The sequence below is a fragment of the Trichechus manatus genome, unplaced genomic scaffold (genome assembly GCF_000243295.1).
Source record: "Trichechus manatus latirostris isolate Lorelei unplaced genomic scaffold, TriManLat1.0 scaffold00104, whole genome shotgun sequence".
Taxonomy (NCBI): Eukaryota; Metazoa; Chordata; class Mammalia; order Sirenia; family Trichechidae; genus Trichechus; species Trichechus manatus.
The window spans coordinates 4,141,398-4,156,736 of record NW_004444040.1 but is presented as its reverse complement, the minus strand read 5'-3'; the positions used below and the strand labels follow the sequence as shown (position 1 = coordinate 4,156,736).

The window sequence follows — 15,339 nt, the reverse complement described above, 5'->3', positions numbered from 1 at the left end:
AGAGAACCCATAACCACAGCTAACTATGAACATGCAGTGATCAGAAGGAAACGAACTCAGTTTACAAATGGAAGATGAAAAGCCCAGGCCTCTGGACAATTCTGAGAAACTTGAGGTGGAAGATGGTCACAGCCGAGTAAGTCAGGCTGAGCAGCCGGGGCACTGGCAGCCCTCAGGGTTTAGGACTGACACCTCCAGTTCCTTGCTTGGCAATGACCGGATACTCACGGACAACTTTTTTCTTTTGTTCATAGCGATTTTATTTTATAAATAGCCCAAACCAGAAATACCCCAATGACCATTAACAGGTGAACAGAGAAATGAACTGACAACCTTTCTTAAATTTATTTTTACAGACAACCTCCTTCTCATAGGTAGCTCTAGAATATTTACAGCACAATAAATAGCTTCCATGTTGTGCAAAAGCCACCTAATGATATCAGGAATGAAGCTGCCTTTGTAGTGGGTAAGCCTGAGCATATTTATTTCTGCTTAGGTTAAACAATTAGAAATGGCATTATTAATAAATAGGATGGTTGGTCTTCCATTTGATTCTAGTTGATCCTTCCTATTGTCATGGCTGAAAGACACAATTTTCACTTCGTTCTTAAGAAGCTCTGAGTGATTTGATCCTTTTTTAAAAAAAAAAAAAAACAAAAACACCTAAGAGTATTGTGGAAACCCTGGGTGGCGCAGTGGTTAAGAACTCAGCTGCTACCCAAAAGGTCGGCAGTTCGAATTCACCAGGTGCTCCTTGGAAACCCTATGGGGCAGTTCTACTCTGTCCTTTAGGGTCGCTATGAGTCTGAATTGACTTGACAGCAATGGATTTTTTTGGTTTTGGGGGAGTATTGTATCCCTGGGTGGTGCAAACGGTTAATGTGCTCAGCTACTAGCCGAAAGGTTAGAGGTTTGAGTCCATCCAGAGGTGGCTTGAAAGAAAGGCCTAGCAATCTACTTCCAAAAAATCAGCCATTGAAAATCCTATGGAATACAGTTCTACTCTGACATACATGGGGTTGCCATGAGTCAGAGTCAACTTGACAGCAACAGGTTTTCTAAAGACTGTTGTGAGTTATAAATGGCATAACTACAAAAGTACTACCAAATGGCTGAGTGTACAGCAAAATAAGATTTTTAAATATTAAAATCTGAAGGAATAGTAACAAAAAATTAATATTCTTCCCTAAAATTACTCCCCTAAAAATGAGTTGTTTGCTCTATCAAACTAACAAAACTTGCCTAAATAATTTTATTTCCATTAGTTCTTTGTCTCAGTGGTATCACTCACTTGGTTATTTCTCATGCTTTTCTAAAGCAACTGATTTTCAATAAAAATGTGATTCAGAACACTGCCTTTGTATTCATCTCAGAGCCGCCATTTACTAAGAGACACTAGGTAACTTTCCTAACTTCTCTAAGCCTTAGCTTCCTCATTTTCCCACCTTCCCACCTTTGTGGTAAGAATTAAAAGCAGTAATCTTTGTGAAACAGCGTGGAGCCTAACAGCAGAAAACCTGACATGCAGCAAGTCTCAATAAACGAGAGTGATAATTATTAATGTATTCTAACATCCCAGTATCTAGATATGCAGAGAGAAATGACCACACACAGAACCTTCCTTGGGGTAGTATGTACAAAGCAATGTAAGTATTTTGAACACATGTTGTAGAGGATAGAAATCACTTCTGCTTGAGTAATCAAAGACAGTCGCAGGGAAAAGTAGGATATGAGACCAGACACTAATAAATGGGTCCCATTTGGACAGGTCAAGCTGGAGGATGGGGCAGAGGGATGAGTGTAAGAATGTGTGGAGGGTAAGAAACGTAAATACGATGCATTTCAGGGATATCAAAGAAGCATACTCCCAAATCCCACTCCTGGTTGCCCCTTGATTCCTGAAATTTCATCATTCTTTTCGTTTAAGGCCAAAACCAAAATCAAAAAAACCAGTTGCCGTTGCATCGATTCCCACTTAGAGTGACCCTAAAGGCCACAGCAGAACTGCCTCATAGGGTTTCCAAAGAGTGGCTGGTGGATTCAAACTGCTGACCTTTTCGTTAGCAGCTGTAGCTCTTGATTAGGTTTTGTTTTGTTTTGTTTTTTCCAGTTTAAGGCTAGGTACTCTTAAATGAAAACCCTCCTGGAAAAGCTAACACTTCAAGCTATAATTAGTCATTTGTACTGTAGTATGAGTAAGTATGATGAGTTAGCTGAACTCACGATTAAGGTCACAGTCCTCCACAAGACTGCCAGACTTTGGACACAGCCGTAAGCTCAGGGATTCTCAAGCCACCCTCACTTCTGAGCAGCTGGCTACAAATTTGAGGGTTCCTACTACCTTCTCAGGCTTGATAATTCACTAGAACGACTCAGAACTCAGGAAAGTGCTATACTTAATGATCACAGTTTTTCACTTGTGTTTTTTTTAGAAGAGAAAGAAAAGTTTTATTATTGAATAAGCATTAAACCAGAACGTGATGCATCATAGGTGTTATGGATTGAATTCTGTCCCCCCAAAATGTGTATCAACTTGGCTAGTCCATGATTACCAGTACTGTGTGGTTGCCCACAATTTTGTGATCTGATGTGATTATCCTATGTGTTGTAAATCCTACCTCTATGATGTTAATGAGGCAGGATTCCAGGCAGTTATGTTAATGAGGCAGGACTCAATCTACAAGATTAGGTTGTGTCTTGAGTCAATCTCTTTTGAGATATAGAAGAAAGAAGGGAGCAGAGAGATAGGAGGACCTTATATCACCAAGAAAGTAGTGCCAGGAACAGAGTGGGCCCTTTGGACCCGGTCCCTGCACTGAGACGCTCCTAGACCAGGGGAAGATTGATGACAAGGACCTTCCACCAGAGCAGATGGAGAGAAAAAGACTTCCCCTGGAGCTGGTGAGACAGATAGGGTTAACTGTGTTGGCGGAACTAAAGAGCTATTAAAAGACTATCACCTAGAAGTTGGGTAAACAAGAACCACATCCTATCAGCATAAAAGAAGGTTAGAACAACCTGTGAATTACTACTTCCTCCTTAGTGTTTTTCTAGTCCCTTTCCCTTCTTACAGGCTACGCATGCACAGAAGAACAAAGCGTGACTGCTGTTTTGGCCCACCGAAGGGGGCGAAGTAATACAGAAGATCAGTGCACCTGTGCCATATCCCATATCCCATAATAAATGATGCCGAGAGCTGCTGAGGGGACTCCTTCTTGAACATCAGCAGGTTCCATCTTGGATTCCAGATGCATGAGCAACCTAATTAGTATGCACTACCATTCCAAGGAGTACCCACCCCTTTCAAGAAACCCACTGAATATTCATTGCTCTATTGTCCCTACTGAACCTATCTATATAAGCCCTAGCCTTGCTTCTCCTTGAGAACCAGTCTTTTGGAGAGGCATAAGCCCTGCTGACTCCTTTTACTTGTCACAAGTAAAATAAACCTGAACCCAAAAATTGTCTCCTCTGTGTATTCTTACAAGGGAAAGACAGGACCCACTGAGTCCAGAAGGCCTCTGTGCCCTCAGCGATAACACTGGTGCCCTAGCCTCCTAGACTGTGAGAGAATAAACTTCTGTTTGTTAAAGCCAACCACTGGTAGTATTTCTGTTATAGCAGCACTAGATAACTAAGACAACAGGCAATACGCTACAGAGACTGCCTGATGACAGTTTTATTATAGCAAATGGATGCGAATCAGAATCAACCAAAGGGAAAGACACAGAGACAAAGTCTGGGATGGTCCAAAACAAGAGCTTCTACTGTCCTCTCCCCATGGAGTCAGTATGTGTCACCCTCCTGGCACATCGATGTGACGATATGCGGAATATTCCCAACCAGAGAAGCTCACCTGAACTTAGAAGTCTAGAGCTTTCACTGGAGTTTCACTACATAGGCATGATTGATTGAATCATTGATCACATGGCTGAACTCTATCTCTAGCCCCACTCCTCTCCCCGGAGGTTGGCTCAAAGCGTCCACCCTCTAATCACATGGTCCGTCTTTCTGGCATGGTCAGCCCATATCCTGAGTCATCTCATGAACATAAACTATCAGGTGTGGTCCAAAAGGCCCAGCATGAACAACAAAGACACTAAAATCAGGAAATTCCAAGAGTTTAGAGTGACCACCCAGGAATCAGTCAAATTCTTTAGTACACAGTTTCAACGGTTTTTTTGAGAGACAGATTTTGATAGAAGACACGTGAAGACATTGGACACCTGTGGGATAGGGAGGAGGCATAATAGGGAAACCAACCAAAAACCCAATGCCGTTGAGTTGATTTTGACTCATAGAGACTCCACAGGGTTTCCAAGGCTGTAAATCTCTACGGAAGCAGGCTGCCACATCCTTCTCCCTCAGAGCTGCTTGGTGGTTTCAAACCGCTGACCTTTCGGTTAGCAGTTAATCGTTTAAACCACTGTGCCACCAGGGTTCCTTTAATATGGAGAAAAAAAACCCAAACTGGTTGCTGCCAAGTTGATTCCGACTCATAGCAACCCTATAGGACAGAGTAGAACTGTCCCATAGGGTTTCCAAGGAGCAGCTGGTGGTTTCGAACTGCCGATCTTTTGGTTAGTAGCCAAATGCTTAACCAATGTGCCACCAGGGTTCCTTTAATACAGAGAAAAAAAATCCAAACCAGTTGCTGCCAAGCTGATTCCGACTCATAGCAACCCTACAGGACAGAGTAGAACTGCCCCATAGGGTTTCCAAGGAGCAGCTGGTGGATTCGAACTGCCGATCTTCTGGTTAATAGCCAAATGCTTAACCACTGTGCCACCAGGGCTCCTTTAATAGGGAGAAGGAGAAAAAGGGAGAAAATTGGGATTCCAAAGGGCATAGGCATGCAGTGACTCACGTGTTTCTGGGGTGTACACTATGTACCTGTGGTGGTGGCAGAGGTTTCCTGTTTTCTCTCTTGACACAGATTTTACAGAGTTTATTCCGTTGCTGAATAAAGTATTATTTGCACATAGTATATGATGTGCAAATAATACATTATTCTGCAATGCTAGATTATTCAGAAGGTGAGATTCTGGACTTGGCGTTGATTGAAGACTTTTGGAATGGTATGATGGGGTCAATGTGTTTTGCATGTGGGAAGGACATGAATTTTGGGGGGGCCAAAGGGTCGAATGTTATAGACTGAACTACATTCCCCAGAAATATGTGCTGTAAATCCTAACCCCTATACCTGTGGTAAGGATCCCTGGTGGTGCAATAGTTAAAAGAACTTGGCTGGTGGGTCTACAGTTTGAACCTACCAGCTGCTCCAGGGAGAAGGATGTGGCAGTCTGCTTCCGTAAAGAATTACAGCCTTAGAAACTCTATGGGGCAGCTCTACTCTGTCCTATAAGGTCACTGTGAGTCAGGTTTATACCTGTGGTCATAATCCCATTTGGAAATGGGTTTTCTTTGTTTTATTAAGAGGCCATCTCAGTGTAGGGTGTGTTTTAAGTCAATCACCTGTAAGACATAAAAAGAGCAGATGAGGACAGAGGAGAAAGTGGAGACGGGTGAAAAAAGATGCCAAGCCACATGAAGAATTCCAAGGAACAGAGGCTCAAGAGACAAGGACCTTCCTCCAGAGCTAACAGAGAGAGAAAGCCTTCCCCTAGAGCTGACACCCTGAATGCAGACATCCAGCCTCCTGAGAAAATAAATTTATGTTCATTAAAGCCACCCACTGTGGTATTTCTGTTACAGCAGCAGTAGATAACTGCCACAACTCTGTCAGTGACACACTGACTTTCCTGCCAGGAAGCAGAGGAACTATGACAACTCCCTCCTCCAACACTGATCGTGCCATGGACTACATCTGGACTCCACCTAATTCAACTCTGCCCAGGACTCTCACTCCTTGTAAGTGGAACTTTCCACAATAATCCATAACCAGCCTTAAGCTATGTAGAGGGGGAAATGGAGACTTCTTATGTTGTGATAAAATTCAGCCATCAAATCCATACAGGTGTATCTTCTAATAAGATAATAACAGCAATTAACATTTACTTGTCCATTCCTCACAGAAGTCTTTATTGAGCACCTGCTATCATGGAACTTCTATTCCAGGGGGAGGGGACAAACAATAAATGTACAAGGAAGTACGCAGGCTGCCAGGTGGTGCTAAGTGCTGTGGGGAAGAATAAAGCAGGAGAATAAGGACTGAAGTGAGGGAGCAGGAGGGAGGGTGGCTCTTAGATGGGAGTAGCAACAGTAGGCCTCTCTGAAGGATGAGATTTGAGCAGACCTGGCAGGAAGGGCAGGAGAGAGCCATGTGGCTATGTGAGGCAGAGTGTCCTAGGCCGAGGGCACGCCCAGGAGGGTGGCGAGGCTGGGGCCCAGTGAGGGAGAGGAGAACCCTGGGAGATGAAGTCAGAGAGAAGCCAGGGCCCAGGGCCCAGGGGGCCTGGGGAGCTACAGTAAGGACTTGGGCCTTTGCTCTGAATCCGATGAAAAGCCATAGAGTTTTGCTCCAAGGACTAACATGACCTAATTTATATTTTAAAAGCATCTCTCTGGTTGCTGCGTTGAGAAGAGATTGTAAAATAAGGGAAGCTGTCAAAAGCCTAGTTAGGAGGTTGTAACAATAATCCAAAAGGGATGATAGTGGCTTGGACCATGGTGGTAACAGTGTCAAAAACTGGTGAGATTCTAAATTTATTCTGAAGTCAGAGCTTACAAGATTTGCTGATGGAGTGGATGTGAGGTTTCAGAGAAAAAGTTGAGGATGATGCCTAGGCTTTTGCCTGGGTGCATGGAAGATGCAGACATTTTTTTGAGGTGAGAAAGCCTCAAAGATCAAGTGTGTGTTTATGTGTATGGGGGGGGGGGGCAGATTAGCAGGAGAGTAGAGGAACTAAAAGGAGCCCTGGTGGTGCAATGGTTAAGCACTCGGCTGCTAATCAAAAGATCAGCAGTTCAAACCCACCCGGAAGCTCCACGGGGGAAACACCTGGCAATATGCTTCCGTGAAGATTACAGCCTAGAAAACTCTATGGGGCAGTTCTACCCTGTCACGCGGGGTTGCTGTGATTTGAAATCAACTTGATGGCACACAACAACAATAACAGAGGAACTAGGCATCTGGGTTAGGGTACGTTGAGCTTAGATGGATGTCTAATGGAAATCTAAGTTATGATGTCCAGTGCACAGATGGTCTAACTGTTAGGCTAGAGGCCTAGGCTGAAGACAGAAATTTGGGATTCACCAAGGTATTGAGGGCATTTAAGGCCGTGAGACCCGATAAGATCACTCAGGGAGTGAGTAATAACAGAGAAAAGAGCTGAGAACTCAGTCCTGGGGCTCTCCAATATTAAAAGCAAGAAGAGATAAGGACGAACCAGCAAAGGAGACTAAGAAAAATAGACAGTAAAGTAAAAAGAGAACCATGAGAGGCTGCTTCCCAGATGCCGTTGAGTCAATTCTGACTCATGGAGACCTCACGTGTGCAGAGTAGAACTGCTCTATAGGGTTTTCAAGGCTGTGACCACTTGGAAGCAGATCACCAGGACTTTCTTCCAAGGCACCTCTGGGTAGGTTTGAACCGCCAACCTTTTGGTTAGTAGTTGAGCCCTTAACGGTTTGTACCACCCAAGGACTCCCTCAAGAAGGATAAGGCCTGAGAATTGACCATTGGATGTAACAATGTGGAGGTTATAGGTGGCCTTGACAAGAGCTATTTTCATAGAGTGATGGGGATAGGAGCCAGATTGGAGGGTTTTTGGAAGAAATGGGAGGAGAGAATTAGAGACCACAGGTGTAGGTGACCCTTTTGAATATTTTTATGTAGAAATAAAAAAAAAAAATACAACAAGAAAAGGGACTGTAACTGGAGGGGGACTGGGAGTCAAGAGTGGTTGTTTTATTTAAGATGGGAGATAGTACAGCATATTTGTACAGTGATGGGAATGACCCGGTAGACGGAGGAACTGATGACACAGGAGAGACAGAGACAACTGCTGGGGTGACAGCCTTGAGTAGGTGACAGTGCACAGGACCTACCACACAAGGGGAGGATAGGACAGGGACAAATCTTCCAGGAAACAGGAGGGAAAGAAGCCGGTGGACCCGGAGCATGAGCTTGTGGACGTTCTCTTCAGATTGCTCCTCTTTTCTTGATGAAAAAGGAAGCAAGGTCACCAGGTGGGAGAGGTTGAAGGAGGAGGTAACGGAGGTTTGCAGAGAAAGAAGATACAAAACAATCATCCAGGAGGGTGGGCAAGAGAGTATGGTAGGAAAATGGTGGATGAGGGATGGGCAGCACTAAGCGTCCACTTGAGACGGAAGGTCATGAATGTAAGGGGAGCCCAGCCCGCGTGGTGGTCTGTTGAGCAGCCCAGGTGCTGAGCGGTTAAGAAATAGATTTCCCAAGAGCCCATTGTGTGCCAGGTACTCATTCATCCTTATAAACTTCCCCCATGAGGTAGGTGTTATTATCTCCATTCTGCAAGTGAGGAAGCAAGAAGAGAGAGGCTAAGTGGCTTGCCCAAGGTCAAACCACAGGAAGAAGCAGAACCAGAATGCACACCAGGCAGTCCGGGCGGGACCACCACCAACGCCACACAAAGTTGTCATCTTAGTATCTGAGTGTTACTTGGCATGTTTCAACCTTTACAAGAGTTTCCGAAAGAACCCTTATTGCATGAAGTGGCTAAAAAGTTTTAACCAACACTCCAGTGTAAATATTTCAACATACTTCTTGTTTTTAAAACTGTTGACCAAATTAAAATTAATAACAGTTGTTTTCCTGCGGATTATTCAGCTGAAAGGCAATCAAAAAATAAAAATGGAGTCCACACTGAATTGCCTATAAGAATGTAGCCATTTCCCTGAAGTACTTCAACAGAACAACACATGCAAAGTTCTGTTCAACTGCATCTATTCACACATTCCAGGAAATGCTGCTGATAGCCAGAGATGATGAACAAAATCAGCTTTAGGGCTGGAAAGTAATGTAGGGGCAGCAGGATGAGGAAGAGGAATGAGAGCAAGTTAAAGGATCAAAGATGTTAAGCCTAGAAAGAAAAAGGATAAGGAATCATCTAATTCTTGGTCAGGAGGCGGACTGAGCCTGATTACTCACGTCCTGAAAATCGGAACAGAATTACAAAAGAATGTAGAAGTATTTTTTTCATAGAATTCTTGAAGATAATGACAGGTACACATCCTACCCACTGCCATCACTGAATTCATTATCGTTGTTGTTGTTAGGTGCCGGCAAATCAATTTTGACTCATAGTGACCCCATGTGACAGAGTAGAACTGTCCGATAGGGTTTTCTAGGTGTAATCTTTACAGGAGCAGATCACGAGGCCTTTCTCTCAAGGAGCCACTGGCTGGGTTCGAACTGCCAACATTTTGGTTAGCAGTGGAGTGCTTAACCGTTGTACCACCAGGCTCCTCTCATTATCATTAACTAAAACCAACCCATTGCCATCAAGTCAATTTCAACTCATAGTGACCCTATAAGACACAGTAGAAGCGCCCCATAGTGTTTCCAAGGAGTGGCTGGTGTCATTGAACTGCTCACCTTCTGGTTAGCAGCCGAGCTCTTCACCACTGTGCCACCAAGGCTCTTTCACTATCAGTAAGGGCTACATTTTCCTAGTATTCAACAAGTTCTCTTTTAAAATCCATATTTGTGTTTCATAATGATAATAACAACAATAAACAAACCAAAAACCAAACCCATGGCCATCGAGGTGATTTCAACTCATAGTGACCCTATATGACAGAATAGAACTGCCCCATAGGGTTTCCAAGGAGCAGGGGGTGGATTAGAACTGACAACCTTTTGGTTAGCAGCCGAGCTCTTAACCACTGCGCCACCAGGGCCCAACTAATAACAACAATAGTAATGGTAATAATAATAATAATGGTTACACTGACTGAGCACTCATATCTGGCAAGCACCATGCTAAGTACTTTATCTCCTAACCCCATGAAGCAGGAATTCCTAGTGCCATTTTGTAGATGAGGACTTTAGGGCTTGGAGGGATCAAGACACATGCCCTAAGCCTCAGAACTGAGCACTGAATATGGGTCTGTAGACCTCCAGGACCGGACTGGGTATGAATGGGGAGGAGGTGAGCTTTGCAACCAGACATGCTGTCTTTCTTATGTAATGCTGCTATAACAGAAATACCACAAGTGGATGGCTTTAACAAATAGAAATGTATTTTCTCACAGTTTAGGAGGCTTTCTCTCTCTGTTGACTCTGGGGGAAGGTCCTTGTCTCTTCAGCTTGTTTCCTGGTTCCTTGGAGATCTCCATGTGGCCTGCATCAACCTTCCCCCATCTTTTCTTCTTTCCCCTGCTTGTTTAATCTCTTTTATATCTCCAAAGAGATTGACTGAAAACACACCCTACACTAATCCTGTCTCATTAACATTAACAAAGACAACCCATTCCCAAATGGGATTATAACCACAGGCATAGAGGTTAGGATTCACAACACATTTTTGGGGGGGACACAACTCAATCCATAACAGATGGTCACACCTATCTCAGGAAATTATCATGAGCTTAAGCAACAGATTTGTCAGTTCAGTCAGGGAATCCTGTAGAAAAGTTGTTACTTAAACCCAAAGGCTACTTTACAAAAGGTATGCTAACATCCCTCTTATGGTTACCTATAATACAAACAGGCCCAAGCTGCTATTTTCTGCTGACGGTTTAAAAGAACAAAACAGAAAATAACTCCACCCTCTCCTGGTTAAACCAAGTGTGCCCAGCCACTCAATGCATTTGGCTGGAGATCAGAAAGGCACCCAAGACAAAAAAGGGATGCCAGGAAACAACCCCTAGTGGTTGTCACACCAGGGAGCTCTCCTTTGAAGCCTCTACCCACAGCTTTGCTTAGGTAAGATGTTTTTCTACCCAAGACAATGAATCAGTCCTCAGAGAGCTGCTATTTCAAAAGAGAGAAACAAACTACGCCCTACCTGTCTGTTAGTTTGTTCGAAGCTCTGCTTCTTACCTGGATCCACTTCAGAAGAGCAAGGAAAAGAAAAGGCTTCCAGAGAACTAAAATCCTCGCTGTTGGCCTCCTGGCAGGGTTTCTGCAGCACGTAGTCTCTTATGTCACAAGCTGACGGCAGGTCCAAAGCGTTGCTCTCCTCTAACTGGCTGCTCGGGGTGGCTTCCTGGGATGCCATGGTCCTGCCACAGTAGAAGAGAAAACAAATCAGAATAAAAGGCATTGCATAGCAGGAGGCTTCAGAGAGCTAGGGCTTAAAAGGCTGTAGTCCAAGTACCTTAAAGATCAAATGCCAGTCAAACCAGAATAACTTACTTTCCTCTATTATCCTTCTCTTTGCTTTAGACCCAGTATTTGTTTACCATGTGTTCTTCATCATGAGAAACAAATACTCTCACCACGGAAAGAAACCATGAATAGTTTCAGCTGGAAAATAAGATGCATGTCTCATGATAAGGGAAAAGTTCAATCACAGACCAATGAAATTCTGTGCCACACTATAATTCAAGAGTTACAAGAACATTCAAGGATAAGGGAAAATGTTCATGACATATTAAATGTAAAAATGTTTTAAAACAATACGTAGGTCAACAACACAACAACAAAAAGACAAACAACCCAATTAAAAAATGGGCAAAGGATGTGAACAGACACTTCACCAAAGAGGACATTCAAGTGGCCAACAAACATATGAAAAGATGGTCACAATCATTAGCCAGCAGAGAGATGCAAATCAAAACTACAATGAGATACCATCTCACCCCTGCAAAAATGGTACTGATAAAAAGCCAGAAAAAAGCAAATGCTGGTGCAGTTGTGGAGAGATTGGAACCCTTATCCACTGCTGGTGGGATTGTAAATGGTACAATCATTATGGAAAACGGTATGGTGCTTCCTCAAAAAGTTAAAAATAGAAATACGTTATGATCCAGCAATCCCACTCCTAGGTATATACCCTAGCAATCTAATAGCAATGACATGAATAGACATATGCACACCTATGTTCACTGCAGCATTATTTACAATAGCAAAAAGATGGCAACAACCTAAGTGCCCATCAGCAGGTGAATGGATAAATAAAATGTGGTACATACACACAATGGAACACTACACAGCCATAAAGAATAATGATGAGTCCTCGAAACATCATATAACGTGGATGAATCTGGAGGACATTATGCTGAGTGAAATAAGTCAATCACAAAAGGACAAATATTGTATGATAGCACTTTTATAAGAAGACAAGACAGAGAGAAGCCTAGAAAGGGGTGATGGGCAGGTCTGGGAAAGCTTTCTGGACGAGATTATCCCCAGCATAGGGCAGAGTAGGCCCAGGGGACAGCATGAGCACAGAAGACACCAGCTTGGGTTAGCACAAATGGCATGGGGTGTCAGGAGTTTAGAGCATAAGCCAAGGAATGGCCATTCACTGACTAACTGGGGAAGGACAAAAGTGGGCGGTACCCCACATTATAGAATACTATGCAGCTGTTAAAATGGCAGTCAGAACTTGAAAGATCTCAAAAACATATGTATGAGTGAAAAAAGTCGTTTCAGAACAACAGAAACAGAATAATAATAAGAGTTGTTGCTGTTGGCTGCTATCAGGTTGGCCCCTGACTCATGGCAGCCCCTTGCACAATGGAACAGATTGTTGCCCGGTCCTGCGCCATCCCCATGAGTGGTTGCAGATGTGATCATTGTGACCTATAAGGTTTTCATTGGCTGATTCTGGGAAATAGATCACCAGGCCTTTCTTCCTAGTCTTAGGGTGGAAGTTCCACTGAAACCTGTTCAGCATTATAGCAACACACAAGCCTCCACTGACAGATGGGTGGTGGCTGCACTGGAGGTGCACTGGCTGGGAATCATACCTGGGGTCTACCACATGGAAGGTGAGAATTTTACCACTGAACCAATAATAAGAGTCGTTAACATTTATTGAGTGCTTGCTGGATGCCAGATGTTGTGCTAAGAGCATCATGTGCAATAACCCTATGAGGCTGGTAATCCTATTATTATTCTCTTATTAGTCAGACCCTGATGCACAAAGAAGTAAACTAACTTGCCCAAGGTAACTGAGCTAGAAAGCAGCCGAGCTACGATGAGCCCAGCTCCCAGGCCTTCCAGCCTCCTGCATCTGCACAGGCTCAAGGCTGCGGAGGAAGAGAGCGACTGATCAGGCAAATATTGGAGCTCTATAAAAACAAGTCAACGGTGAGTCTGGGGAGATCCTTCTTATTTGAGGACACCCAGTCATGTGCTGCTGTGGACATTCCCTCAGGCAGTGAGTGTGCCAAGATATCAGCTGATTGCTCCCAAAAGGAGTGGAGTGTCCAAGGTTCCCAAAGAAGCAAGAACATCCCGTCTTTTCACACGTGCTTTATTAGCCAACCAAGCCTGAAGTTTCAGCAAACACCTTGGAGCGCCTGTGGCACCCCCTTCTCTCCTCATGTTACAAACACTCAGCTCTGGAGGCTTCTGGAAGGGAACAAGCAGGTCAATGAATGACATTGGCACACCCAGCCTGTCTTTGCTGCAAAGGTAGCTTGAAATCAACCAAATGTGTGATTAGTGATGTAAAACAAAAGGAATCCTTTTTGAAAACAAAAGCACATTGATGTGATATCGACCTTTTCTTTTGGAATCACGTACAGTAAATGCCAAAGACATTCCAAACTGGGCATGGGACCAAAAAAAGAAAAAAAGAAGGCCAAGTATCTGTGCATGCAAAATAAGATTATTTAGGACTCAGTGTATTTGTACTGGAGAAAGCAAGCAATGGGGACAGATGAGATCCTTTCTTGTGGTCTAAAACGACCTGGGCTGGCAAGTAGAAAACAACTGTCCTTTCATCTGGAAGACTACCCCAAACCTTGTGGTTCAACTTCTTTCTCCAGAAGTGCTTGATTTCCTGTCTTAAAATGACTTGAACTACACAGTCTGAATATTCTTTTTCAGTACCAGAGAGTATAAGATGCCCTGGGATTGCAGGCAAAACGGGTCTCTAAGAACATAAAAACCTGCCCACCAGGTGGAGGCAGCTATTCTTCTATGACCCTACACATGCTTACAGGCCACAGATATAAATCCATCAGGGTCACATATAAGAAATGATTTAACTTTGCTTAAACTGTTTTCAATTAAGGTACTTGCCACTCAATGTTTTGCTAGCCAATGAAAAATTTCAAACCAAAAAAAAGTAGAAAGAATTATACAACATCCATAAACTCACTACAGATTCCAGAATTAACATTTTATTATGATTTGTTTTATCACATTTCTACCCATCTATCCATCTCTCTATTCATCCATCTATCCATATACAGGATATACACACATATATATGTATATATATAATTTTTTCTATTTAAATTTTAATATAAGGAAAGTCAGTGAAAGCTTCTGAGCTGGGGTGTAATATGATCGATCTGCATTTTCAAACACTCACTCTGTTAGCTGCTTGAAACGTGAATTGAAGGAGGGTAAATGTGAAGCAGGAAGCATAGTTAGGAGGCTCTGCAGAAAAGTCCAGAGATGTGCAGAGAGTCTAGAATTGGAGAGACCCAGGTTTGGCCCCTTGCTGTCACTTTTTAGCTGTGTGACCTTGGGCAAGTCACTTAACCTCAGTTTCTTCATCTATAAAAAATGGCTTGATGACTATAGTCATCTCAAAGCGTTGTTGTAAGAATTATATGAAATTAATGCATGAGAAATAATTAGTAGTATACCTGTGATCCATAGTAGCTAGGTACAATAAGTGAAACAGTAATAATTAAAAAAAAAAAAACAAAAAAACCAACTGGTTCCTATCTTCCCAGTCTGCCTCCATCTAGTCTACTTGCCCTCTATTCTCCATCCAATAGCCATCTTGTTTTTTTTTATCCTTATCCAGTATATCCTATGGTCTGTATTCCTGTTAATGCCCTAAACTCTATTTTGTCTCTTCATCACACCCTTTTTGGCAAAACATCAGACTGGGTGAATCCAACTATTTATCCATTCTCCAGCGTGCTGGATACGCAAATCGCCGAACAGGGATGATTGATTCTAGCACCAACCTGGATGGGCTATCTGCCAGATAAATCCTGAGAGGTGTATCTCACAACTCGCTCTCTCCCCCTCCTTGACTATTTCATGTTTTATACACTCTTCCTCACCTCAGACCCTCTCCTATCACGCACATACCTTCCTTCTCTTTTTCAGTAGATCCTCTTACTTCCTGACAAAAGAGAATAGATGCCAGCTGTCTTAGCCTGGGTTTTCTATAGAAGTAAAACTAGGAAAGCATATAAATATACATATATAAAGAGATTACATCAAGGAAACGGCTCACACGATTGTAGAGGCTG

General features: G+C 43.2%; 1 protein-coding gene and 1 long non-coding RNA gene across 6 annotated transcripts in view; one reads left to right on the top strand and one right to left on the bottom strand.

Annotated features, from left to right (window-relative positions):
* Positions 1-11,621, bottom strand: part of SHLD1 (shieldin complex subunit 1) — a 97,536-nt gene extending 85,915 nt beyond the window's left edge. For 3 of the 5 annotated variants that reach the window (XM_004383078.2, XM_023737545.1, XM_023737544.1), the window contains exon 1: positions 10,988-11,621. In XM_004383078.2, the coding sequence (XP_004383135.2) occupies positions 10,988-11,210 (223 nt within the window). In that variant the 5' untranslated portion in view covers positions 11,211-11,621. Of the gene's footprint in view, positions 1-549; positions 581-10,952 lie in introns of those variants that run through there. The other 2 variants (XM_023737547.1, XM_023737546.1) reach the window with 2 other exon arrangements.
* Positions 4,760-14,777, top strand: LOC111821767 (uncharacterized). The gene is made up of 3 exons (XR_002825105.1): positions 4,760-5,078; positions 5,716-5,871; positions 13,021-14,777. It is a non-coding gene; the product is annotated as an uncharacterized LOC111821767 (long non-coding RNA).
* The last annotated feature ends 562 nt before the right edge of the window (positions 14,778-15,339 follow it).